Here is a 26,729-nt window from a genome sequence, read left to right on the forward strand (position 1 = left end):
ATTTAAAATTTTCCATAATTATTTTATAGCATAAAACTAATTAAAATAATTTTATAAAATTTATTTACATTTTTCAGGAACCAAAACTAATTACATATGTAACAAAACATATCTAAAGTATTTATTTTACTAAATAAAACATATTTAAAACATTATTTGGATTAATATAGATTTTCTAAAACTATTTTCTAGTTAAAAACATTTGTTTTTAATATTATAACTATTTTAGAATTAAAAACGAATTAAAAACCTATTAAAAACATTTATTAAAACATAAACCAATTTCTGGATTTTTTAATAAAAGAAAACCTATTTTTGGATTAAATCTATTTTGTGAATTATTTTTCTAAAGAAAAACCGAATTACTGCGCAATGACGATGTCATCGGCTGACTAGGCTGCTGACTTGGCGAGAGGGTACTAACTGGACTCGCCACGTAGAACAAAATGCTGATGTGGCGTGCTAACGTGGCTCGGCTCGACTGACGTGGCTCTCATAACCTAACTGGGTTAAAGAGGACACGTGGCGCGATCCTATGGGCTAGCAAAGGGGTATGCAACTTCAAATCGTGGCTGTTGAAATTGAATCGGGCAGCTCACCGTCTTCCTTCTTCCTCCGGCGACGCGCCGACGGTGTGGGGCTTCGGTGCGGCGGCGCAGGCTCGGGAGGGTCGCTGGAATCGCGCTACGGTGGCCGGTTTGCGACAGCGAGCAACAGAAGAGGGTGCGGGGACGACGACGAACCTCCCTGGGGGTCGCGCTGCCATCGGGGTAGTCTCCAACGGCTCGGCGACGGCTGGAGCTTCACGCAGCAGCAGAAACTCGACGAGGACCGGTCGGGGATGATGAGATGCAGTCAGCGAACATGGGCGCGCACTCGGACAGCGTCGGGGATGCGTGAATCAACTCGACGACGGTGAGGGCACTCGGTGGAGGTTCGAGGATGGTGTGGAGGCGCTCTGGAGACACGAACTCATCGGCAAAAGGGGGCTTGAGCACGGTGGGGTGAAAGGAGCCTCGACTGGGGTTCAATTTGGGCTTTATAGCCGCGGGGAGGGACGGTTGCGGAGACGGATCGTGTGTGCGTGCTAGAACATGGGGGGTGATGGTTTCAACAGGCGAAGAGGGTGAGGGTGGGAGGTTGGGGATGATGACGGGGCCCACATGACAGAGAGGGAGGCGGAAAAACAGTCGTCACAATAGTTTTATGAAACTATTATTTAAATCTGTAATTTTGTAGTAATTTTATCAAAATATCTATAATTTTGCGAAATTTAGTCTTCATTCGTTCACATGCTTGTAGGCAAATTTCCGATTACTCTTTGCAAGTTGGAACATAGGAATTTCACGGGAAACAATTAAACCACGTAGAATTGGGGGGAAATTACAGCGTTCCGACGGCAGCCAACTAGGATTGTTATCTCTTCGACAACAAAGGAAACAAATGATAGCCAAAAGGACCGTCTTCAGTGAAAAAAAAACATTATGCAGTTCATAGAACTGGCATCACTACGCATCTTGATGCCTTATTTAAGAAAAGACTGAAGATCGTCCCAAATATGAACACAGTTTATTTGCTCTTATTTGCTTCGTGCAGGATTGGAAGGTCTGGAATCTGATGACAACGCCTCCATACAAAAATAAAATAAAAGTGACATCCGAACAATGTGATAAATTACTATTGAGCTGCCAAAGTGTTTCTTGGTGATCATCAGGAGACACCAAAGAGTGCTTTCAGGAATTGGTTACGCAGCTACCTGCCCAAAAAGGCTTCGACGGATCTGTAAACAGTACATGTGCCACAGAAAGGTTACCCTTAGATGCGAGCTATGAAAGGAGATGCACGGGAAATTTAACAGATTGAACAGTGTCGCTTTAGAAACCAAAATGACAAAGGAAACAGAAAGAGGAATTACATACCTCCGGCAGCTTCTTTCTAAAAACCACTTGTAGTCTGGCATCCAATGTGTTTTCACAGACTATCTTTCCATCTCGGGAAGCTAGTACAACTCCACCGGAGCTAAATCAAAAGGTATAACAGTACGCATTAGACATTGAGATCCACAAATTTAACATTTAACACGCATTATTAGATTCTTCTGATAACAAGAACAGATCCAGTAGATTACTTCAGTCTCTAGAGAAGGGGCTACTCAAACACGCTAGTATAATAGGCATAGCAATTGGAAAAAAAACATGTGAACATATAGGATTGACATGTGGATGCACGGTTCAACAAAAGAAAAGAGGGCAAAGGCACAAAGAAGAGTGGTGGGAATGCTTTCAAGATTACACGCAATGCAGACAAGAGAACACTTTTCTAGAAAACATAACATATTTCAAGTTGTTTAATTAAATATTACTTTAAAGATTGAAGATTAGCACACCACAAGATTCTTTTAATGGGGTCAGATGCTCAGTAAGTTCATTCGGACAGGCTTGGAAAATTATAAACTCTATTTATCTCTTTAATGAATAGGCCTGCCATTTCTTTTAAAAATAATTTAGTTGCTTATAAAGCTATTATACAACATTTTCTCTTATGCATATTGCAGTGCATTCGATAGAGAAATTTCCATAGGCAATCTTACCAAGAAAAGTAGTCAAGCCACCGTACAACAGGTCCCAACATATCACATGGGAAATGCCAAAGCCCATTTAGGATGGAAGCACTTACAAACTTTGAATAGTATTGAATTCAGAAAATCGGCAACATGCAATGTGAAGTATGAACAGTAGGCAGTAGATATCATCAAGGGAGTACTTGATTCATTATCCACGAAAGGTTGAAATCCTTACCAGGAGAGGCCATGTGCCTCATAATGACTGGGAGCAGATGGCAGATAGACATGGCGGTCTACAACTATTTCAGGAGGATATACATTTGTTTTTTCTGCATACTCATTCCTTGCTGACTCCAAAACTGAGTCAACAAGCTCAAGATCCTCCTTCCTGCAGCGGAGAACCACAGCTGGCTCTTTCAGACGCAGCAAACTCTGGTCAGAGAATTTGTTGTGTTAGTTAATACTCAAATTACAGAAGAATGAAAACAGAAGTAAATACAAAGGGGTATCTAAGCCACTCTACTTACAGCATGCACATGGATAGGTATACCAAATGGAACCACAGCTACAGCAATTACATTACGTACATACACTGTACATTCATGTTATGAAGTGTATAAAGAAAAGTGAAAAAATCAAACCGTATAAGAGCACGGTATAAAAATTATGATTTGAATATTATCCCAACCCCAACAATCAGGCAGGCACGAGTGTTATTCTTCAGGGAGAGGAAAACAGCCAGTTCCAAGATTTTCGCAGTAAGTGCTTGAATTTGTATTTACTAAACCGACTAAGTACTGATTTGAAGTTTCAAGTGAATTGCAGCCACTTGTCACTGATTTCTGGTGTTTTTTCAAGGGAAAAGGCTTATTCTATATTATACTATCCGAAAAATATGACTTTTTCAGACAGCTTTACCAAAAAGCAAGCCGAATTCAACTTGGCAATTGAATCAGTGTTATCTCTAACAATGAGAACCCCACTACCCCACAGCAACCAGGAAATGGCCTGAAAATGGAACTGGCAGCACTCAGGAAGCCAGGAGTTCAGCAACCCCTGTTTTCTCTGTGTTTGTTTTCTGTGGTTCCTTTGCTCTCTTATGTGTGCATTGGAGGATGCATTTTGCAACCACAACAGCATGTATTGAAGCGCGCTTTCGCAAATGAGATATTACTTTCAGTAGCTGCACCAAGTGCATGCTTCGTATTCACATATAAAATAATTCAAACTCCACTCTGCTGACCTGAACAATAAGTATCCTGAGAAGTTTCTTGTAAGTTTGGTGATCTCGGCTTATGTACAGTAGTTCTTTTCTTGTTGCTTCCATCATATTTGTTACTAAGTCATCTTGAGCTTGCAGAACTTTAATTCGGGAAGCATTGAGCTGCATTGAGTAATCACTGCATAGAATAAAATACAATAAGTTTAGTGAATTGTCCTTCCGTTATGATTTTTTATGATATATATCGAGATGGCCATGCGAATGGGACTACAGTGGGGGAAGCTCCACTGTTGTATTTCCACAGTGTGAAATTGGTAAAACAAACGGAAGTAGCATGAACGGGAATAAGAACTGTTACATTTTCTTCTTGATACCGACTTGCTTCTCTTTCCGATCATATTCCTGACGCATCTTCTTCTTTTCAGCCTCCACCAATTGCAATTTCTCAATTTGGAATTCCTGAGTAGTTATCATTCACATCAGATCATTGAGAAAATTTCAGGCTTTTGATATTTAAAAGGCATTACATCAAATCATGACGACACTGAAGTTGTGCTTTCCCATGATAAAAGTATACCAACTATCCAACAAAAAACAGAAGAGAACAGGCTTTCACCAGAACATGTATCGAAACTGTAAAGTTCTGGTTTTCAATGGTCTCTGAATCTGAATGTCCATTACATGGTAGCACTAAATTAAAAATGCTATCCAGTTCAGGGCAAATGGGTGTCAGAATTAGCAGCAACACTGGAATAGAGGTACAATATTTTATTGGACTTTATACTAGAGAAACAGCAACAAACGCAATGCGGCAATTGGTAACAAACGCAATGGCACGAGTTAGAGCATTACTGGCACCATACTCCTAAAGCCCGACAGCACCGGATGAAATCGTTAAGGAACAGAACCCAAAAGAGAACACCTGAGCCCAAAATCCCAACCTTGTCGATTCATGCCCAATTCGCTCAATCTACATCTATTGGCCGCACATTGTGCGATCCTACCAGCGCTGTAGCAGATGTAAACCCCAGCGACCCGGATCTCGCCGATCGCTCCCGAGATCCAAAACCCGACGAGCCACTAGAACAGAATGCGCGGATGAACGGCAGCGTGGGGTGCAAGGGACACCTCGGCAGCGGCGGCCTCGATCTCGGCGGCTTTCTCGACGGCCTCCTGGCGGATGAAGTCAGTCATCTGCTTGAGCTGCCGCGACACGTCCACGTCATCCATCTTCGCGGCCGGGAGGGGCCCCTGCGCCCTTCTGCTACTGGTTCTCCGGTGATCGCCGGGACGGTGAGTCGCCGCAGCGATGGGTTTTGATCTCTCGAGGCGAGGGGATGCGGGAGACCTCGTGGCGATTCTGACACGGCCGTCGCGGGGAGGGGACGTTTTGTATCGAGGCCCCTGAGATTTCTCCTTTTTATTTTTTTCCATACTCGCGCGCTTGCGGTACACGGATTTTTTTTATACCCATCGTCTTGTAAACTGTGACGTGCAAGCAAATCTGACTGGCGGTTATGCTTTGCTCAGAGCTCAAGGTCAGATCGATAAACTTTCTTCATTTTTCGAGTACGCAAACAACTAAATTACGACTGGTATGTTCTTCATTTTTTAAAATACCAGTACAACTCGTAAATATATAGGCGTACTCACACAGTGTTTACTAGGTAAAAATCTAAAAGTATACAATATACAGCCCGCGCACCGACGATGCCGTTCTCAGAAGTAGGGGAAGCGCACCCTCATGGCCGGCCACGAGCCGGAGTCCTGGCATAGGGCGTCGAGCTTCCACCCGGGCAGGGCGTCGGCGCCCGCGGCAGTGGCACGGCTCTCTTTGCCTCGGTCGGCGGTGGCCACCGTGGACGGCGAGCCCGGGCTGATGGGCTCCCTGCTCGCCGCCTTCGCCACGTCGACAGCGCCGAAGCCCGGCACCGGCCTAGGCGCCGGGACGATGGTTATCTCCGGCAGATGGCTGCTTTTCCCTTCCATCTCCCTTCCAAATTTTACCTGAAGAACCTCCTGCTTTCTGCGAGCTACTTCGCAGTTCACCTGCCTTCACAGTATATCGATTTCGTTTGTTGTTTATACTACTTTGCAGATGGCGATGGCCGATGGGTTCTCTTGTTTCTTTGCTGGAGGGAAGAGGATAAGATCAAGAACTCAAGATGGGTAGTTTTTGTGGACCTTTCTTCGTGGAGATGGGATTACTGCAGTTGACAGTGATGCGTAGTGCATGTTGACAGAGAGGATTAGCTGCTTCTTTTTGTGCAGCTGGCTACTTGGCTCACCTTATCCTCTTTATGTGGCAATTCTATAGAGTTTCCCATGGCGACGTCATGTCGATATCCTCCACCCGTGGCGACGTCACGTCGATATCTTGCCTTTGGTCAGGGGTTGTAAGCCCCTTATCCATAACATGGTAGAACTCCTTGATAATAGTGATAAACTTTAGTTCTGGCTTATACTGGATGATTGGGTTCGGATAAGCAGCTACTTAATGAAGAGGCGAATGCAGCTCTGCCTGTCATTTTTGTCCACTGTATCCAGAAATGACTTATAGTTGCCTTCGTCCATTATTTAGTATGTTCTAGGGATTTTTGTCTATGTACACTGATAAAGCGTGGTCTGGTTTACACCGTATCATATTTCTCATTTTTGTCCCAGTCGCACTACGAAAACGTGGCTTGATTCATAACACATCCTTTGTATTAAAATAATCTTTTCTTACTTGAGAGAAGAGAGAAGGGATGATGAAAGGACGCTTATGCCCTTGGTACCAAATTGGTTGAACCCGACCGCATTCACGTGGCTTGGTTCAGTCAAGCCAGATCGACCACACAGAGAGACCCGACCCCACTCTACCTCGTCCCCTCTCTCTCTCTCTGGCGTGCGGTGGGCGACGAGGATCAGAAGCGAAGCGGCGGCAGGATGGCGGCATAATCGCGGCCGTCGTCGTCGTCCCGCCCCAGATCTGGTAGGCAGCACCATGCACAGGGGCCTTTCCCCTTGATTGAGTGCCCGTATAACCCGGACCGATGAGTTGTGGTGCTCACACCCAATACCAACGAGAATCGAGGAAGAAGGTTCTATAGGTGTTTGAAGGGGTACAAGGTATGAATCATTTGACTCGTTTGTGTCGATTTTGCTTGGATTTTGCTTTGGATTTTGCTTGAATTGAAGACCTAGGGTTTCTAATTGGGATTTTTTTGCCCCTGTTCATGTTTGTAATCGCCAAGTGCTTGCGTGTTCTTTAAGTGGGAAGATGAGTACGAGAAGTACCTCATTGAGAGTGGATTTCTAGAGGAAGACACTCAGGTTCCTCCAATTTCAGTAGATGCCAATCTTCATTTGCGCGAGAATGTTGCAGAGTTGAAGGGAATGATTCAGCATTTGTAGAACAACATTTTTGATGTAAAAGAATAAGGGGTCCACTATCAGGAGGGCCCACACCGGTGGATGCTAGCTGGTAGTTGATATTTTCAAAAACATGGACCCTCCGCGCGACCAGTCCCCTGATCACAGATAGAAATCCCACGACCAGCTCTTGCTAGTCGTGGGGCAGGTACCCACCAAACCAGTCTAATCGTATTTAATGACATGCACTCATGCCTTTTCCTTCCCGAGCCACCCTTTCGACGAGCGAGGTCGTGGACCGGTGCAGAGATGGTGTGACCTGTCCTGTAGCTTTTAATACTACGGGATGGCCTGGCAGGCAAGCGTGACGGCCTTGCAACCCGCGTGATGGTATTTGATGGACAGGACAGGGCATACAGGATGACAGAGCGGGCCGGGCGTGCCCACCCCCTGTAGTGATGACCTATGTGTAACACCCTGATTTTTAATTTCTCAATTTCTTTAAATTTTCCTAGAATTAATTAAGGATTCAACAAATAGAATAAGATAAAACCTATTTTCTAAAATCAAATCCCAATTTGACTTAGGATATATTTTGTTTGAATGCAATCATGCTGGAATAGGCATTTTAGGGTCTTATTTAATTCTTGTTGGCTTTTGTTTGAATTGTATTTGCTTGGGTTTGAACCAAAGGTTAGAAATGGAAATAGAATGAAAAAGAAAAAACCTAAACCCTTCTCTAGAGCTGCCCCTCCCTCCTTTCGGCCCAACCATCCCGAGCCAGCCTGTTTCCCCAGCCCAACGCCCATCTCTTCCTTTCCATCCCCCGCATGGGTCGTGCCCCATCCCGGCCCAACCACGCACCCGCTTTCCCCCGACCTGCTCCTACACCAGTCGTGCCCTGACACGCCCGCCCGGTTCGCCTTCACCCTCACGACCACGCTCGTCTTCCTTCGCTCAGACGCCGCCTCCGCCAGCCGTGTTCGAGACGAACTCGAGCCCCGCTGCCTAGGAGTCACGTGCACTCCCGAGAGCCCCAACCCCGCCTATATATATGCCCCCCTCCCAGATCAATCTCCAACCCAAGCCGTCGAGATCTCGAGCCCTACCCGCCGGAACCCGAGCTCTCCGCCAGCATAGCCACCACCGTCGTCTAAGCTCGCCGCCCCGCCGCTTCTGTGCCGCCTTGCCCCGTTCGAGCTACCTAGAAGCTTCGTCACTGCTTCCCGGAGCCCCTACCGTCGTTGGTTGGACCTCCCGATTACCGGAGTCACTATCCCGATGAGCTCCCGCACTTCCTGAGCCTCTCTGCCGACTTCGCCATTACCGATGCCCCTCCGCCCTCAGTAAGCCCCAAAACGGAACCCCCTCGCTCTCCTCTTCAAGTTCCGCCACTCGCCGTTGCGCCCCGTGGCTGACGACGAGGTCCAACGACCCCTCCGACCATCCGCCATCATGTCCCGCCTCAGCTCCGACATGCGCCCCTCACTCCGGCCGCCCGATCTCTCCCAAGTCGTCATATCTGAAGCCAACCGCCCAGATTAGATCACCCATATACCCCTTCGGTATCAAATTGCAAGCCACCACGTGTCGCCACTTAACCCAGTCAGCGCACCATGCCACGTCAACCGCCATGTAGCCTTGCCACAACACCCTCTTTGCCTACGTGTCATGCCTAGTCAGCAAAGCCATGTTTTCCAATACAAAAATAATTCGATTAATTCCATAATTAGAGTAATTTTGCAATTAGGCCCTTGAACTTCTCTATTTTTAGCAAAAATCCCCTATCTTTGTACACTTTAGCCCATGAACTTTTTCATAATTACATTTAGGTTCCTCTATTTTTACAATAAGTCCCAAAAACTTTCTGTTAATCTCAAATTAGTCCTTTTCTTTTATAAAATAAACCCTAAACTTTTTTTTAGCATAACTTTTGCACCGTAGCTCTGTTTTAAGCGATTCTCACGCCACTAGATTCGTTTCTCCAAGCTCTATCTTTCTAGATGAGTTTTGTCTTGTTGTTCCTTTGTTTTGAGCTCTGTTCTTGGTGTGTTTTGTTTGTGTGCTTTGCTGGTAATCGCGCGATTAGATGTCAACACCCCGGATCAATTTGAGAAGCATCAAGATCAAGAGCTAGAGTTCACTGAGCAACACCAAGGAGAAGGCAAGTGTTCTTGATCATCTTGAACCTATATTTTTAAATGATTTTATTTTATAAAACTGCATGCAATGTCTATCAACTTGATAGGTAGTCACCTATGTTAGAGTTTACCTAGTTCTTCCTTTACATTCCTTGAAGCCTAAGTGGTAGTTAATATGAGTCTTTTGGGTAGAATTGCTTACCATGTTGTCAGGATGTTGGGAAGTATCATATAATTAATTAATGGACATATGCAACTATGATGATAAACATGATGTAGCAACATGGAACTTAGGGCTTGAGCAAAGAGATGGCTTTGATAATGTTAGTACTTATGGTGGACTTGTGGATATGTTCCAAGCATAATGATAGGTTTTGGATATCCTTAACATTTGTCTAGGTTCTGGATATCCTTTAACATTTGATGGTTATTACCCTGGTGGATAGTCTTTGCCCAATTATAAAACAAGTGAAACATGTGAACTTTATTAAGGACCGGTTCGTAGAGCGACAACTCAAGAAATACCTTTCAAACACGAGGCCGATATGGGTAAGGCTTAGCATATCAATTAGACACCTAGCTGGCATTCGTTGGAGTCCAAGACCTAATTGATGGAGCATACTTCGTAGTGATCTCCTGGCGGCACACCACTGGTGTGTGTTAAGTGTCTTGCAAACACAACAACACAGATACCACAACTCATGGCTAAAAGTTGGACAAGCTCTGCAGAGTGTAAAAATGTTATAACAGTCGTGCTCGCGGTTATAGGAGACTTGGATCCTCACATAATTAGTTGGTTATGGGTTTGGTTTGGTGATGGTTAGTTGGTTATGGTTTGCAAGGTGGTTGTTCTCGGATAATAATGGTTTGGGTGATATGGGCATATTCACTTAATAACTGCTTAAAGCTTTTCAATTACATTAACTTGCATTTATGCGAATATACCTTGTGTCAGCCTACTCTTGTTATAAGCCTGTATATCATTATTTTTCTCATACTTGCTAAGTACTCCATATACTCACCCTTGCTATCTCCCTCAATACATATGTTGCTCAGTGAAAGACTTCCAAGACGAAGACCTGGTGTACTAGGAGTGTGTTCCTAGTCGGTGTCTGTGGAGTTGTTGTGGTCGCCGATGCTTTCGTTCCTCTGTCGTTGTTTAGTAGCTATAGTTTGGTTAGTGGAGTTGTTTAGGTGAAGTCTTTGTGTAAGAGTTAAACAGCTGTAAGTTAAAGTATTGCTCTTGTTACTTCACCTATGATGTCCTTATGTGTATTAAACATCCTGGGCACACATAAGTCGTGCTTGGTTTTATCCGTAAAAACCGGTTGTGACACTATGAGTAGTTGTTTTCATCATGTATAGGGCAGCCACAGTATTTGGCACGATATGCTTGTTTGTACACGGTACACCTCGTCTCGTGCTATATATAGGGGGGAGGATCGGGCTTGTATGGGGACACTCTGGATAAGTTCATCCAACTCACAAGAAAATATACAGGGCGTAGAACTATTATCCCAATGGAGGTTTGAACCTGGATAAACCCTAGTGTTCTTGAGTTTCTTCGACACACACACCAACAGCCACCAGAAACGATGATCACGCACCCATCATCTGGCATACCCTAGAGACATTATCACGGATTAGCCCTCGACACTTGGCGCGACGGGTAGGGGGCGCGTTTTCATGTTTCGGTTAAGTGTTGATAACTCGATTGGGCCACCAATGGCCGTATCCATGGCAACCGCTAAGTCCCATTCCGAGGACCCTAGTCGTCGCAAGGTATTCGTCATGAGAAATGACCCAGATGAGCCCGGTGTGCTCTAAGTTTGGAACACCGAATCAGAGTCCGAAGGCTCTAAGGCTCAGTGTGAAGTCTACATGACAGATCATGCAGCAGGGGGAAATGGAGGCCCTCGTGACCCAAGCACCGTTGGTGAGCCCCAGGCCATGCACCCAGAGGGAAACTGGCCTGGCACCGAACAAGAAGCACTCCGATACAGCCCTCGCATAGGACGTGGTCCTTGGGGGCATCATCGTCTAAGCTGTCATGCCACATGGGCGCTGGGGACTCGTGATATGTCACCGCCCCACATTCAACAACTCGACTACGAGGCCATGACGCCCGTGCAGAATTTGCAGACCGCACGAATGCTTCTTAGCCACCCGCCGGTGGCCGTACCTGAGGGTTCGCCAGTGGCACCATGGCTATGTGACCTCACCCTTTTGGTAGAGACTGCCCGACGCCAAATCGTGACGACAAATACCACGTCCATCACAAGGACTAGTAATGGTCACAATCGCCAAGAATCGCAGCAGGCCACGTGGCAGGAAAGATCATGTGCTCCTTACATAACAGGAAGCACTCGGAGACTCCCGCCGCGTCAGGACTACCGACCCACTGACCTACAGAACTCTCTTCGCTAACGCGACCTCCGCAGCGTGATTCAGGGCCAAAGGGCCAGCCGAATGCAGGAAGATCGTGCTCGGTGGGAGCAGGAAAAGAGCAAGCAACCCTACAACTCACCCCCTCCCCCCAATCGCAGGGAGGCATCGGACTCCTCCACCTAATCGCCAGGGCCGCAAGACCGTCTCTTTCCCCGAGCGCATGCTCGCGCCTATCAGTGAGTGACTCCCCGTTACGGGGCGGGGTGCAACACCTTTTCTGCCTGGCTGTGAGAGGTGCGCTGGTTGGACAAGTTCCGACCGGTCCTAGCTGAAAAATACGACGGCTCGAACAATCCCTAGGAGTTCCTACAAATCAACACCACCATGGTGTAGCTCGCGGGAGGTCACGGGAAAGTCATAGCCAACTATTTTCCAACCGTCTTGGTCGGTTCAGCACAGTCCTGGCTTATAAACCTCCCACGCGGGTTGGTTCACTCCTGGGAGGACTTGTGCGACCAGTTTGTCGCCAACTTCTAGAAGACCTACGCCCAACCAGGGGTCAAGGATGACCTATACTAGGTCAAGCAGAGACCGGGCGAGTCGCTGCGAGACTACATCTGGTGTTCCACCGAACGCCAGAATACCATTCCAAGGATCACAGGTGAGTCTGTAGTCATAGCATTCTGAAGGGGGTCAGAGACCAGAAGATGGTCAAAACGCTGGCCAGCAAGGAATTCCAGAGTACCACCGAGCTCTTCGAGCTTGTAGACAAGTGCGCGCAGGCCGTTGAGGCCTGAGAGCGCCAGAGCGGCCCAAAGTCGCAACCGACCTCCGACCAGCCCACCTCTTTTAAAGGGATCGGTCGAAAGAAGAAAAAGAGCAAACACAAGGCAAGACCACCCGATGTCATGGTGGTCGAGCAAACCAGCCAACCGTGTTGGTGCTTCGAGAAAAAGAACAGAAAGAAGGGCCAAGGCTATAGCCTGATCCACCGCACAGATGCCCATGACCTAACAGAATGCAAGGTCATGCGAGGCATCATCAACAAGGAGTTTGTTCAGCGTAAACCTGGGCGCGATTATGATGGTGAGGATTGGGGCGACCCCGACCAATTGGCGTTAGGTTTCCAGCAAGCCAATCACATGGTCCACCATATCTTTGGGGCGCCGCAACATATTCCTCGAACGGGAATACAAGTCAGTGGTCTATGAAGTGTGGGCAACCACACCGGGCCCAAACCTACATATGAAGTAGTTGGAGGTGACCCTCACCTTTAGCTAGGCAGACCACCCCATTCGTGTCAGACGCTATGGTCACTATTCCATCATGGTCGAACCCACGGTATAGAACATTCGACTAAGTCGTGTACTGGTCGACAGAGGGAGTTCCATCAACCTCCTCTTCACCGACATGCTGGATGCCCTGTAGATTCCTAGGAGCGCACTGAAATTATCTCCTCCCTTCTTTGGAATTACCCCCAGCTCCTCGGCTAAGACATTGGGGAAAATCGAGCTGTCCATCACCTTCGGCTCGCCGAGTAACTGCAGGACCGAAAATGTCTTGTTCGATCTGGAAGACTTCAGGACCGCTTACAATGCAATCCCGGGGCAACCAACGATGGCCCAATTCAAGGCCATCGCCCACTACGCTTACCAGTCAATCAAGATCCCTGGCCAGGCTAGGGCCATCATCGTTTTTGGCAATGCAAAGACAGCTATACTGTGACAAGAGGAGCCTTGACATGCTTGAGCTGACTCCCGGGTTGTAGCTCGAGAACGCCGAACCCAATGGTCGCCCGGTGAAGGTCCATGTCATCACCAGTCCAGACGATCGGCTCAAGGTGGTTTGCCTAAACGACTCTGACCCGTCCAGGACGATCCGGATAGGGGCTGGCCTGGACTCCAAATACAAACTCGCGCTCATCACTTTCCTCCGGGCTAACGCGGATGTCTTTTCTTGGAGTCCGTCTGATATGCCTAGAGTCCCTAGGGACATGATCGAACACAAATTATCAGTGCAACCGAACGCGTGACCAGTAAAGCATAAGCCGCATCGATTCACGACCGATCGAAAGGATGCACTTTGTGAGGAGATTGATAAGCTTCTAGAAGCAGACTTCATCCGGGGGTGCAGTACCCATAGTTGCTAGCTAACCCATTCATGGTTCGTAAACCCAATGGTAAGTGGAGGATGTGCATTGACTTCACTGACCTCAACAAGGCATGCCCAAAAGATCTCTTCCCTCTACCTCAGATCGTCCAACTTGTTGACTCAACCACCGGTAGCGATCTGTTAAGCTTCTTAGATGCCCGCTCAGGGTACCATCAGATTAGCATGTGTAGGAAAGATGAAGAGAAAACTGCTTTTGCAACGCCCTTTGGGTTTTTTTGTTATGTAAAAATACCTTTTGGTTTGAAGAACGCTGGTGGCACTTACCAACGGTGTATTCAGCTTGTTCTTCAACCACAGCTCGGCAGAAACATCGAGGCATAAGTTGATGATGTGGTTGTGAAGAGTAGGACCAAGGAAACGTTCAAAAGTACCGCATGAAGCTGAACTCAGAGAAATGCATGTTCGGAGTATCATCAGGGAAGTTTCTCGGTTTCCTCGTGTCTAGCCGACGAATAGAAGTGAACCCCGACGAGATCAAGGATGTCGACCAAATGAGATCCCCGACCAAGCTAAATGAAGTCCATAAACTAACAGGATGTGTGGCAGCTTTGAGCAGATTCATCTCGAGGCTAGGAGAAAAGGGGTTGCCGCTCTTCAAACTCTTGAAGAAAAAAAGACCACTTCCAGTGGACACCAGAGGTGGAGACCGCATTCCAAGATCTCAAAAGGTACCTCCTGTCACCTCGTGAGCCATCTCAGGCTCACAAAAGCTCGGTTCGGCTCAGTGGCCAAACGAGCCGAACCCGAGTGGCCTCCCCAGCTCGGTGGCCAACCGAGCCGAGCCCGAGCTGGCTTGCGAGCGGCTCGGTGGCTCGATCGCTGGCCCACCAGTGCTTCCACACACCGCAGCCTGCAATTCCGCACTCCCTCACCGTAAGTCCGCAAGAGCACCACGACCATGAGTCTTCTCCCGGCATTGTTGCCCTCCATCCCTCCGGAGTCCTGAAGCCCGCCCGGTGTTGCTGCCCTCCGGACGCCTACTCGTTGCCGCCATCTCTCCGACCGGAGCTGCCACCCGCTCACATATGGCCGCAGCCCGCTTGACGCCGCTGCCATCCCACCTCCTCTCTGCCTGTGGTTGCTGCCTCTCCGCCCGGTGCCACCTCCCACCAGCTGCCTCTTCGTTCGGCACCACCGACCACCCGCCCGTGGCCGCCTCCAGCCCGACGCCTCTCCGCTCGGCGCTGCCGCCCTCCCGTCGATGCCCGCCAGTGGCCCTCCCACCGCGGCTACGATCATCACCGCCGGCCGCTGCCCACCCGACCCGTGGCTCAAATTTGGGTCTCGCTTGGCTCGTGAGCTAACTCGGTTAGCTCACGAGCCAACTGAGCCCGAGCCAAGCCTACTTTTTAGCTCGGTCATCTAATCGAGCCGAACCTGGCTCGGCTCGCACACAGCCGAGCTCGTGCAAGTCGAGCCGAGCCGAGCTCGACTGGGCTCGTTTCCACCCCTATTTGCATATGAGGAAGATGAATATTCAGGGCTATGAAACATTTGCATAAGCTTTGATCTATGTCTCGTGAAAAAAGAAGGAAGAAAAGAGGCAGGAGAGGATAGGACAGGAAATGAGGAACTCGCCAGATCCGATGGAGGGTACCGTTGGGCTCTGGCAGTACTTATGTTTAGGAAATATAGAAGCATCTATTCAAATATATACTAGTTGCAGATTGTGATTGAAAAAACTAGAGTAGCAAGAAATCAAGGGCAAGAAATAAAACAGAAATAAAATAACATAGAAATATTTGAGCATAACTACTTGACTATACAAGTATTTGGACACGCATGACGGCATGAGTGTTTAGAACGGGTACGCTAGTAAAGCATGTGGGTAATCTGTAGGTGTGTCCATTGGATTTAGATATAAACTCACACCTAAAGCTATTAGAAAATAATGTAACATAAACCTGCACCATTAGGGTTTTTACCATCCCTATATACATGTGTACTATGAAATAAAGTACTTGGAACAGGAATGGGTAGCTCATGCTGGAGTCTACCGGATAAAAAAAGATGCATGCATGTGGTGGCTGGCCAAGTGCAGAGAATTGAATAAAAAAGGCAAACATGCATGCAAACATGTTGCACGGGAGGGAGCAGGCCCATGTGCTGCCGCGAGGCATCTGGCCGTCTCATGTTCAGTTACAGAATAGATAAAGATAGACAGGCATTTTTGCCTGTTTTGTTTCTCGCAGCGGCTCTGTAAAAAGAGAGGAAAAATAGAGAACTCATTTAGGGTTTGGGGATTTCGTGAAAATGCATGTAAGGATGCTATAATTAGGGTGAGTTAAATTTCGAATTTGACTTCAGTAATCATTCAGCCATCTGATTGCATATTAGAGAATAATGGATGCTACACAATTTGCATATGCAAATAATAAAGTTTGTACCTTCCTTCTATTACCAGAACTGTTCATGTTTACCAGAAATTAGTCTGGAGGATGGTTGCAGAAACCTTATAGATTGCTAGCACTAGCAGGCGAGTTTATGCTACTCAGCCAGTCGTCGGCGATGTACCGATTAGCTGCCTCTGTCAGGTGGACTCCATCCCAGAACAAACGAGCAGATGGATCCTTGCATGTGGTCGCACCTGGATCGCCGCACCAAACTTCTTGGTTGTAATGGTACCTCCCGGGTCCTCCACAACAAATTGTAAAAGCATCTCCTTCAAACCCTGCAATGGCCAAGCTCGATCACCTTTCTGTAACTTCAATTAGACCCTAAAGAATCGATGCAGGTTTTGGAGCATGCACACTGTGTGATAGAGCTGACCAAACTTGCCGGGCGACTCCACCATCTCCATGATGGGGTTGAAGAAATCGGCGTAGATGATCTCGACGTCCGGGTGCTCGGCCCGGAGGTCGTGCAAGGCCTCCCGGAGCAACGAGTTGTGATGAATGGCCAGCTCGTTCATATCTTTCAGGCACCCTGTCCGGGGGTCATAGCCTGCCGGGTCGGCGTCGGCGAACATGACGAGAATCGGCGGCGAGCATCCTGCCGGAATCATCCCGGCAACCACCAGCCTGGTCGCCCCGTGCTTGATCAGCCTCTGCTAGTACCAACTCACCATTAGCGCAGTTTCATCGTGTGATCAGTATTTAGAAAATCAAGCTTGTTGATTGGTGGAGTGCTTACCTCGATGGCCATGGAGATGGTCCTGATGACATCTGGAACGAACGATCTGACTTGTTGAATGCTCTTCCCTCCCAAGGAGAAGCTGTAGTCGTTGAACCCGAATTCGCCCACGACGAAGAGCGATCTCCCGAACAACTCCCTGCACTCTGCACGCAGCGAAGGCGACGATGCATCACTTCCTCTGTTCGTCATTAAGAATTTGGCAAATCCTACGCATAGATAGATACGCAGCTAGCAAGCTGTATGCGTATGTGACTGGCGAGTGAGTGAGCTAACCTTGGGTGGTGCCGCAGAGGGAGGGCTTCAGCGACTCGAACCACTGCAGCTGCACGCTGAAGCTGGTGTTCAAAGGGAACTGGCTGGCGCCGGGGCCGGCGGGCTCCCCGTCGTGGAAGAAGCCGACGTCGAGGGCAGTGGCGCCCCCGACGGCGAAGTTGGCGCCGCGGCGGAAGCCCCCGTCGTGCGCCAGGAAAGGCGGGAGGAACGGCAGGCCCAGGCTTTCAGCTACGAGCAGAGCAGGGCAATTAACGTTGACTTGTCGAGATTGGGCGAGATCGAATCAATAAGCAAATCCCAAAGCAGTAGCTAGTTAACCGTGCGCACGCACCAATGAAGTCGATGATGAGGCGGCCGTCGCAGTTGCGGCCGGTGGGGCGGCCGAAGAAGGTGGAGCCGTATGGCGGCCGCGTCACGGGGTTGAAGACGGAGTACCAGCGGAAGACGACGGGGTTGTTGCCGGTGTCGGCGAACGAATCGCCGAAGCTGAAGATGGAGTCGTAGCCCCGGACGCGGAGGGAGGGGAAGGCGGCCACCGACTCCGACGATGAGAGTAGAGCGAGGAGAAGGAGCGAGACGGCACACGGCAACAACTTTCCCATGCTGCGTGCTCTGCACTGCTTCCAGCCTGCCGGAACGGATCATCCTGGGTAAGGTGATGTTCTCTAGAGGTAGAAAAGCCAGTGTCCCTGCTGACAACAAGGCTCGTACGGCAGCTTCTTTTCTCTAATCTTTAATATATATTATATAAGTATATATATATGTATGGTGGTATAAACATATAGGTATGAATTATATTGATGTTTTAAAAAGAAAAGAAAAAAGTCCGTGTCCCTATCATAATCCAATCGTATCTGCATCTGTCCCTCTCTGTCCTCGAGCGTTTATTTGGCCCTACATCAAGTTCTTGTACTCTAGCCAACCACTTTATTTTTTTTAGTTAGGTAAGCTCTAACATATAAAAAGAATATTAGTGAATTTTTTAGATTTTTGAGAATTTATTTGATGCCCTAATAATTTTTAGAAGTTATAAAAGTATTTTTTTTTAAGAATTTAAGTTTAAATTATACACATGCTTTCCAGGTGAATCCAATTACAATGGGTTGCATATGGATTATGAAACATATAAAAAAAATTTAGAATTTTTGGAGTAAAAAAATATCACTATTTTAAACAGAAAAGATAGAAAAAAAAATTAGCAGTTTACATCGGGAACAGTAGCCTAACAGCCCTTAACTGTAAGGGCTTACCGCCTTTTCAGAGGGCGATACGACCTGCCTTTGTCATTATGCTATCCTTACAGCTCTTCGAAAGGGCTACGGTAGACATTTGTTTTTGTAAAATTTTTCAACAAAAATCTATTTATTTAATTTTTTAAGTTAGAAAATGTAAAAAAAAAAAACTCACACATGAGACCCATCGCTATACATCGAGATACGCAGGACCAGCCCGAAACAACACGACATGCAAAAGAGCCCAAGAAAACAAGACGGCTACAAACTTGCTCGTCTTAGCATTGCAAAGGCCCAAGGTCATTGAACAGAAAAAAATTGCCGCTTATCAGACTTGTCTGAACCCTGAAGCAGCTGTAAAATCCGTTTGAAGCTATAACTTTTCTTACTGTAGTAGACATACGCTCGTAGGGTGTTTGGTTTCCAGAAGTGCAATGGTGGTGGCGATGGATCATACTATTCGTTCTAGTTCCGGACTTAACTTGCATGTTCGGTTTGAGGAATGAAATATGTTAACCTATCATCATTCACTCCTCTAAGCATATATCTGGTATAAATATGAGGGTTTTTCTTATCTGTGATGTACTATCCAATCTATGGTTTGTTGAATATTCTTGAAATGAAACACCCTGTTCATTGGAGCGTTGTTTCACGGATTCACTTTATTCGCCTAGAAAAAGGAAATATATGTCTAATACAGTAGTAGCTCATAACACCGAGCTTCAGGATTACACGACAGAATGTAGTGAAAATCTTTCTATTTTGGTCTGAAGACATGCGTAATGTAAATACGAGCTCGTTAAACCAATGGTGTCACCCCATCAAATTCAAAAAGATGATCACACGATGGACATGGTTGATTCCTAAAACCAAGCACACTGTTAATTAGCTGTTCACTTGGTTTCAGCCGTGTGGTAGTGGCACATAGACTACGTATAAGAATGGTACGGTGTTACATACTCCTCGCATGCCGGCCTGCTCAATTTTTGAGTCTCTGTATTAGGGTGTTTGGTTTGAAGAATATGAAGGTGATGAATATCCGATCCAGCTCGATCCGGATCTAAACACTGGACGTTTGATATGAGAAATGTAACAGGTTGAGCTATCACGACCTCACAAATACATTGTAGTGTAAATACTACGATTATTTCATGATAGACCTCCTCCATAATCTTGGAGATCGGTGCTTGCACCATTAGGTGGATGTGCTCCCTTTGCACCACCGCCAGCTCTTGTACCCAAGTTCAAGCTGCTCAACCAGCTACTGGCGATGTAGCGGTTAGCCGCCTCCGTGAAATGGACGCCATCCCAGTACAGGGACGCAGATGGGTCGCTGCATGTGGTTGCATCAGGATCACCGCAAGGAACACTGCCGTTGAAGTTGTTCCTCCCACGGCCTCCACAACAAACCGTAAGAACGTCTTCTCCGAACCCTGCAGTTCTCACCTTCAATCATGCATGCTAACTATGGAGATCGAGAAAAAAACTAGCTACGACAGATAGATGTTATTGTGACACTAACCAAACTTGTGAGGCGACTCGACCATCTCCATGACGTACTCGTAGTAAGTAAGTCCAGGATGAGCCGGCCGTCGCAGTTGCGGCCAGTGGGGTGGCCGAAGAAGGTGGAGCCGTAGGGCGCCCGAATGACGAGGTCGAGGACGGAGTGCCAGGCGAAGATGGCGGGGTTGTTGCTGGTGTCGGCGAAGGAGTCCCCAAAGCTGAAGATTGATTGGTAGCGCCGGCTCACGGGACGGGAGGAGAGGGCCGGCTCCGGTGACGTGAGGAGGAGGAGGAGCAAAACGGCACAGAGCAGCAACCTGGTCTGCTTCTTGCTCCAGCCGGTAGCCTGACGTACAGGAGGGCAGTTTAATCATCGGTAGCCGGTAGTTTTGGGCCAGTTTAATCATCGGGATATGGAAGGCCAGATTATCAAAGATTACAGCGGCATTTGACCTGGATGATTGGGACAGGCTACATCAGCGCCCATTGATTCGACTACCACTGTACACTTGTATCTGTCGACTACCAACAGTAGTCGACACGGTGTATCTGTAGACTTGATGTCATGCCACCCACCGTCAAACGTCAGGCGGATGCAGTGCTTGGTCGGGTCGCCGGATCCACATGCATGCGCCCGCGCTGGTGCCATGGTCACCTGCTCACCGCACCTGGACATCAGCCTGGTCAAGCGCCGTGCTGCGGCCTCGCAGTCGCCGGCCGCAGCTCGTCCTCCATCGGTGGCCCGAGAGACGCTCTTCGAGGGCATCCACTAGAGCCACGATTCTCGCCAGCCCATTGGGGACGGCAAGTTTCGTCGTTCGTCGGGGGTTGCAGTCCCCAGAAAATGCACCAGGCCGCGGCGGCAGGCCGCAGAGGCACCGCTTCGAGGTGTGAAACTAAGGTCCTGTTTGGCGTAGTTTGGCTTTTACACAATCTGCGTTCCGGAGAATTGTGCGAAAAACAGATTCTGCTTCTCTGTATTATATAATTCATTCTTAAAATCCACTTATTGATAATTTACTGTAGAATCCTATCATTTAGCATAGCTTCTATAAAATCCTCTATAATTCATAAATAGAAGCTCGACTACGTCTTGGCCGCCGTAGCAGCGTCTGCCCAAAGTCACGGAAATTGCTAAATGAAGCATAGCCCATGTGTTTAGCATTTATATCGATGTGTGAAGCACTTACATTTTTTTTTTAGGCAATGAAGCACTTACATTAGGATTGTAGACAAACACAACTATTTCGATACTATCCTGTTATCTCTGTAGATTTTCATTAGCATTGAATTTTGCTTTTTGAGTACCTACACTGTACTGGCAGCATTATATGAACTTATGAAGTGTAGTAGCCATGTTTTTTTTATGTTTTATGCCAAAGGTAAAGAAATGTCTTCCCTTGCTCTTGGTGATATGTAAATTTGTAGATCTTTTCCTTCTTCAGAGTTTTAGCACATGATTCAGCTGCAGAGTTGAACGCACGCGGAGTAGCGCGTCTCTCTTCCTAGTCAGATCAGATCTAGCAACATTTTCCTCTGAAAAGAAGTGAGACTCTGCAAACAGACCTGAAGAAGCAACTGAGGCAGGGCAGTATCAAATGAAGTGTTAACAGATCAGACAGTTGTTTTTCCTTGCTTAGAGAGATGAGCAGTGAGCAATTGCTGCATAAGCAAACCATGTCCACTCGACATTCTGTTACAATATCGCAACATGGAATCTTAAGACAAAAGAATGGTACAGCACCCGTCAAAACACAGGATCGATCATCCGTGCTCCTACCGTGCAAAAACAAACAACTAATAAATACCAGCTTTGAGCATCCAATGAATCATTCCGAATGGATTCACGGGGCTGCATATGAGCTCTCTGCCCTGTTCTGAGCTGCTTCCATGGCCGGAGTGGACGCCTCCGTCGAAGGCCGCGTCCCGGTGTCGCTCCTCCGCACATCTTCGATCGTCCTCACCAGGTCCGGCATCTTGGGCCGCAGTTCAGGGGTCCTCGAGACGCATGCCATGGCGATCTGGAGCATCTCCACCATCTCCTCCTCGATGTTGGGGTACCTCAGCAGCTCTGAGTCAAACACTTCGGCAGTCCACTCCTCCCGGACGACAGACTGCACCCATCTGACCAGGTGGACAACCTCATTGCCCCCGCCGGTTATCTGGACAGGTGACTTCCCGGTGAGGAGCTCGAGGATGAAGACGCCGAAGCTGTAGACGTCTGAACACTGTGATGCTTTCCTTGTGTCGGTGACCTCTGGCGCGCAGTACCCTAGAGAACGGGACCTTGCGGTGATCGGGTTCATCAGTGATGCCAAACCAAGGTCTGAGATGCAGCCGCATTGATGGCTGTTTATGAAGACATTTGAGGCCTTGATGTTGCCGTGAACAAATTTCCCATTGTTCTCGGTGTGAATGTGTGCGATCCCTCGTGCTGCTCCCAGGGCTATCCTTAACCTGGTTTCCCAATCCAAAGGTGTTCTGTCCTCTCCTCTCTTCCCTGAAAGAGAAAGATAGCGACAAAATTATGAGATGTATGTGAAGCGTTTTAACATCAGATAAGAACCGTCAGCTCACAGTAGAATTTATATTTGTTTCTGGATAACATATTGCTCCTTAAATTATTGATAAGAATCAACTGTGTAAGTTTCTACTATTAGTTGTAGTGCTCCATCATGATTCAGATGCATAACCAATTTGATTGCAAATTGTTGAAGCATAGCATATCTAACAGTGGTCCTCCTCTGGTCCAGAATCCAGATCTTGACACTAAAATGGAGGAATGGGTCATGATAGTAGGAATGGGTCATGATAGTGAACACCAACGCTAGCTAATTGAAGTGTTTTACTAAATGAACTTGAAAATATTACCTTTCTAGCAGGTGACAACACTCAACTATTGCCAACTGTTTAATGTATCTATCATCCAATTTTTTTTCCCCTATTTGTCACTTTCCTATACCTGCCGCCACTTATAGTCCTCCTTTTCTTTTAAGCTAATATCCTCGACGTCACATGATTACGAAAAAACTAATAATGCATTTTGCTATTCGAATTCCATGACTTTCAGTGATTAAGTACGCTTCGTCAACAAGATGCGTGATTCACATAGCCTCATGGGATGAGATAGGAAATAGATTGTCCTGCTGCTAAGATGGCACTGATGTGACCACTAACCAGAGTTGACCACACACCAAGCAAGCCATGTGAACTTGAATTGAAATGGCTTAAAGTTCGAAGACAGATGCAAGATTGCAAGTCATGACAGCTAAGCACTATGTGGACACTTAAAGAACACAAAACAGCCAGATCTAAATGATCACAGGAAACTTAATATAGGATAGCAAGTTAATAAACCAGAATTAAGGAAGAAATCAGCACCACATGCTATTTTTAGTGAAGTAAGAATGGAACACTTAAGTTCATCTTTGTCTCAGAACAGTAAAAAAAGAGTCAAAGTGGCATGTTCAGCAAGATGGAAAAGGAATATCATTCAGCTCAACAACAAAGCCTAGGCCACATGATGATGTCAAAAGAAGAAAAGGGAGTAGATATTGACTGATATGATCAAAATAGAGAGAGAGCAGACATGAGTTATTCTCAAATATACCAGTCAAAAGGCCTCAAGTGCTCAGGTCAGAAAATTGAAATGATGGTAAATGCGAACCTAGAGGATAACCAGAGTAAGAACAAGGACCTATTCCACTTGAGTAGCCTTTCGACCCTGCATTACCTTTACCTTTAGTATTAACCCCCATCCTAATTGCCCACCCTACCATGCAATCTGATAAAGTCAACAAAGCTTTGTGGCACTAAACAAACAGTTAACTATCGAACCCTTAACCCCTTCCCAAAAAACAAGCAACCTCGCATCTCCAGATCACCATAATATCACTCGCATTACAAATTTTCTTCCTTCTAAACTGCAACATCTCCTAACACATTTCTTAAATACCACCTCTCTCTCACCATCATCATTGCTACAGTTGTAACAAACAAACAATGGTAGTTATCAAGCAACTTGCAAATTGCAGTATCCAGATTTAGCACTGAAACGATGAAAACGACACCCAGAAGGAGGAGGAGAGGTTGGAAGCAAGAACGATACCATGAAGCATGTTGGAAACACATCCCCTGCTGTAGTAATCATACACAAGCAGCTTCTCGTCCTTGGAGTAGTAGTACGCACGGAGCTCCACCACGTTGTCATGGCGAATCCGGCCGACCAGCTCCATCTGCTGCTCGAACTCGCGCCGCCCGGCGCTCACCTCCTTGAGCCTCTTCACCACCACCGTCGTCGCGTCCTCCAGCACCGCCCGGTACGCCGTCCCGAACGCACCCTTCCCAAGAACCTCGGCAGAGGCGCGGAGCAGGTCCTCCAAATCAAACGCCAACGACGGACCCTCGAAGAACACCATCCGGTTGCCGTCCCCAGCCTTGCCTATCACCGCCTTGGACTCCGGCGACTCCCTCCCCTTCTTCTCCCCGCCCTTCCCAGACGCCCCACTTCTCATCTCATCGCCGCTCTCTCTGTTGCAAAACGCAATCAGAAGCACCGCGACGACAGCGAACACCAGGACACACCCGCCGACGGCAATGGCGAGAATGGCCGCCTCGCTGAGCTGCAGCCGCCTCTTCGCGGGCGCGCCGGCCGCAGGCGGCGACAGCGAGGGCGGCAGGAGCACCGGCGACACCGGCGCAGGCCGCGTCATGTTGTTCCCAGCGAACGCGGTATCCGCGAACCTCAGCAAGGAGTTGGGCACGGGGCCGTCGAAATGGTTGTTGGAGAGGTTCAAGAACTGGAGCGCCGGGAGGCCGAGGTCAGGGACATGACCGGAGAGCGAGTTGTTGGACAAGTTGAGCGCGACGAGTTGGGTGAGGTTGGACAGCGCGCCGGGGAGGCTCCCGTCGAAGCCGTTGAAGGAGAGGTCGAGCATCTGCAGGCTCCGCAGCCGCGAGAGCCCCGGCGGCAGCGCGCCGAAGAAGGCGTTGCGCTGGAGGTGGAGCCCCGTGAGCGCGACGAGGTCGAGGAGGTCGTCGGGGAAGGGGCCGGAGAGGTTGTTGGCGCGGAGGCTGAGCACCTGCAGCGCGGTGAGTCGTCCGAGCGTGCGCGGCGGCACGGGGCCCGAGAGGCCGAGGCCCGGGAGGTGCAGCGCGACGACGCGGGAGCCGTCGGCGCTGCAGGTGACCCCCGTCCAGCCGCCGCAGGCGCGCGGGGTGGAAGCCCAGTTGATGCGCGCGCGGGCGGTGCCACCGCGGCCCACCCCCGCGAGGAAGTCGAGCAGCGCGACCTTGTCTGCGTCCGGCTCGGAGGACGCGAGCGAGAGGCAGCAGAGCAGGAGGGCCGCCACGCAGAGTGGCAGCCGGGGCGGCATGGCGACAGTGGTGCTCCGCTTCTTGGATCTGAGTAGCTGCTGGAGGAGAGGAGGGAGGAGGGGCAAAGGAAGGAAAGAAAGGTGGCTGCTTGCTTGGCTTGGGGAAGCGTGTGTGTGCGAGTGCTGCTGCTGGAGAGGGGGAAGGGGAGGCTTCCGCCGGAGGCTCGGGTTGCAGACTTGTAGTGGGAGGGAGATGGCGGTGGTGTTTTTTTTTCTGGATTTGTGGGGGAGCTAGCTGGATTTTTTTAATATTATATTTTTTCAGATATTACAGAAATAGTACCAAAATGAGAAAATAATACCTATTCGCCCTATCGTACGGCGAAAACTCTATTATCGTCGTACGGTATGGCAAAAATTATTGATGTGGCGTCGACAACAGGACTAGGGTGCATGGCTGTAATTACGAGATAGTTTTTGCCATACGATTTGGTGAAAATTAGTTGTCGTCAAATCGTACGGTGAAACTACATAGTTTTTGCTGTACAGGAGGACGAAAAATTCAGATATAACCGTGGTCCTCTGCCCACACACCGCGCCGTCTCATTTGCTTCTGCGACGTCTTATTTGCGACCGTGCAGAGAGGAGCACACCAGCAAAAAGAGGAGAAGAGAGAAGAGAAAAGAGGAAGAAGAGAGGAGGAGAAAGGGAACCGGAAGAAGGGAGGAGGTAGGAGAAGAAGTAGGAGGAGGAGAAAGGAGAAAGGAGAAGGAGAGGAGGAGGAGGAATCGTTGAGGTAAAAAAATATTTTTATTGTATTTTTAGATGTATATCTGTCAATCTATTTGTATTTAGATTGAATTAGGGAATAGAAAAATAATTTGGCATTTGTAAATATTTATTTAGATAGAAATCTTTGTATTAATTATTTTAGTATTAGGTTAAAAAAATAAAACTTATGTACGTGCAAAAATTAGATATCGGTACTCTAGTTAAGATGATGTATGTAAGATTATATTGTAGGATTGTATTATTATGTGTTACACGAAAGTACGGTATTGATTGAATTATTTATAACTTAGAACTAGTGGTTTGCTACAGAAAACAATAAAACAAATTGAGATAAAAAGCAATGCAGCACCGAAGTATTTATGTTAAAATTATAAAATTTAATGAATATTATATTTTTGAAAATTCACAAGATTCCTAATATCAAATGGTATTAATTATTAAGTTGTTGCAGATTAATTATATTAAATTTGTTGGTGGTAGTAATATGTTTATTTAATAATAATATCCTCGATGTAGATTTAGGACAGTAAGATGGATTAGATTTTAGGCAACGAAGACTATAATACTTTTCATTGTAGGACAAGAACGTTGGGTCGGCATGGCTATTGCGTTAATCAATTTTAAGGTAGTCGTAATATA

General features: G+C 47.5%; 4 protein-coding genes across 7 annotated transcripts; all 4 read right to left on the reverse strand.

Annotated features, from left to right (window-relative positions):
- Positions 1–1,547: 1,547 nt before the first annotated feature.
- Positions 1,548–5,219, reverse strand: LOC133924347 (V-type proton ATPase subunit E-like). The gene is made up of 6 exons (XM_062369879.1): positions 4,914–5,219; positions 4,144–4,244; positions 3,807–3,963; positions 2,799–2,995; positions 1,920–2,019; positions 1,548–1,780 (listed from the first exon to the last, which is right to left on the reverse strand). Exons 1-6 carry the CDS (start codon positions 5,217–5,219, stop codon positions 1,745–1,747), a joined length of 897 nt encoding a protein of 298 aa, XP_062225863.1. The 3' UTR covers positions 1,548–1,744.
- Positions 5,220–5,327: 108 nt separating this feature from the next.
- Positions 5,328–6,184, reverse strand: LOC133924435 (uncharacterized). The gene has a single exon (XM_062369996.1). The coding sequence runs from the start codon at positions 5,772–5,774 to the stop codon at positions 5,505–5,507; it is 270 nt and encodes an 89-aa protein (XP_062225980.1). The 5' UTR covers positions 5,775–6,184; the 3' UTR covers positions 5,328–5,504.
- Positions 6,185–15,674: 9,490 nt separating this feature from the next.
- On the reverse strand, positions 15,675–17,925 carry LOC133924133 (GDSL esterase/lipase At5g45910-like). Of its 4 annotated transcripts, none has more exons than XR_009910784.1 (6): positions 17,580–17,923; positions 17,249–17,476; positions 16,973–17,118; positions 16,610–16,886; positions 16,228–16,511; positions 15,675–16,037 (listed from the first exon to the last, which is right to left on the reverse strand). XR_009910784.1 is itself a non-coding variant. In XM_062369685.1 (6 exons), exons 1-5 carry the CDS (start codon positions 17,848–17,850, stop codon positions 16,294–16,296), a joined length of 1,140 nt encoding a protein of 379 aa, XP_062225669.1. In that variant the 5' UTR covers positions 17,851–17,923; the 3' UTR covers positions 15,675–16,037; position 16,293. The 4 variants fall into 4 exon arrangements, 3 of the variants coding, with proteins under 3 accessions (XP_062225669.1, XP_062225747.1, XP_062225557.1); XM_062369685.1 differs by having other exon boundaries at positions 16,293–16,511; XM_062369763.1 differs by lacking the exon at positions 15,675–16,037 and having other exon boundaries at positions 16,137–16,511; positions 16,619–16,886; positions 17,580–17,925.
- Positions 17,926–21,575: 3,650 nt separating this feature from the next.
- On the reverse strand, positions 21,576–25,569 carry LOC133924504 (probable inactive receptor kinase At4g23740). Its single transcript, XM_062370115.1, has 2 exons — positions 24,092–25,569; positions 21,576–22,483 (listed from the first exon to the last, which is right to left on the reverse strand). The coding sequence occupies exons 1-2, from the start codon at positions 25,356–25,358 to the stop codon at positions 21,828–21,830; spliced, it is 1,923 nt and encodes a 640-aa protein (XP_062226099.1). The 5' UTR covers positions 25,359–25,569; the 3' UTR covers positions 21,576–21,827.
- Between the last annotated feature and the right edge of the window lie 1,160 nt (positions 25,570–26,729).

This window comes from Phragmites australis, chromosome 1 (genome assembly GCF_958298935.1).
Source record: "Phragmites australis chromosome 1, lpPhrAust1.1, whole genome shotgun sequence".
Lineage (NCBI taxonomy): Eukaryota > Viridiplantae > Streptophyta > Magnoliopsida > Poales > Poaceae > Phragmites > Phragmites australis.

Bases quoted from the DNA above. Each gene is read 5' to 3' on its own strand.
- LOC133924347 (XM_062369879.1), bottom strand. From the start codon at position 5,219: ATGGAAAAAAATAAAAAGGAGAAATCTCAGGGGCCTCGATACAAAACG. The intron at 3,964-4,143 runs GTAACAGTTCTT...TATTCTATGCAG, and splicing joins GTCGGTATCAAGAAGAAAAT to TGATTACTCAATGCAGCTCA. The intron at 2,020-2,798 runs GTAAGGATTTCA...CTTTTGATTTAG, and splicing joins GAGGCACATGGCCTCTCCTG to CTCCGGTGGAGTTGTACTAG.
- LOC133924435 (XM_062369996.1), bottom strand. From the start codon at position 5,774: ATGGAAGGGAAAAGCAGCCATCTGCCGGAGATAACCATCGTCCCGGCG.
- LOC133924133 (XM_062369685.1), bottom strand. From the start codon at position 17,850: ATGGGAAAGTTGTTGCCGTGTGCCGTCTCGCTCCTTCTCCTCGCTCTA. The intron at 16,887-16,972 runs GTAAGCACTCCA...TGGTACTAGCAG, and splicing joins CCATCTCCATGGCCATCGAG to AGGCTGATCAAGCACGGGGC. The intron at 16,512-16,609 runs GTCAGCTCTATC...TGGCCATTGCAG, and splicing joins GGAGTCGCCCGGCAAGTTTG to GGTTTGAAGGAGATGCTTTT.
- LOC133924504 (XM_062370115.1), bottom strand. From the start codon at position 25,358: ATGCCGCCCCGGCTGCCACTCTGCGTGGCGGCCCTCCTGCTCTGCTGC. The intron at 22,484-24,091 runs GTATCGTTCTTG...TTTCTCTTTCAG, and splicing joins TGTTTCCAACATGCTTCATG to GGAAGAGAGGAGAGGACAGA.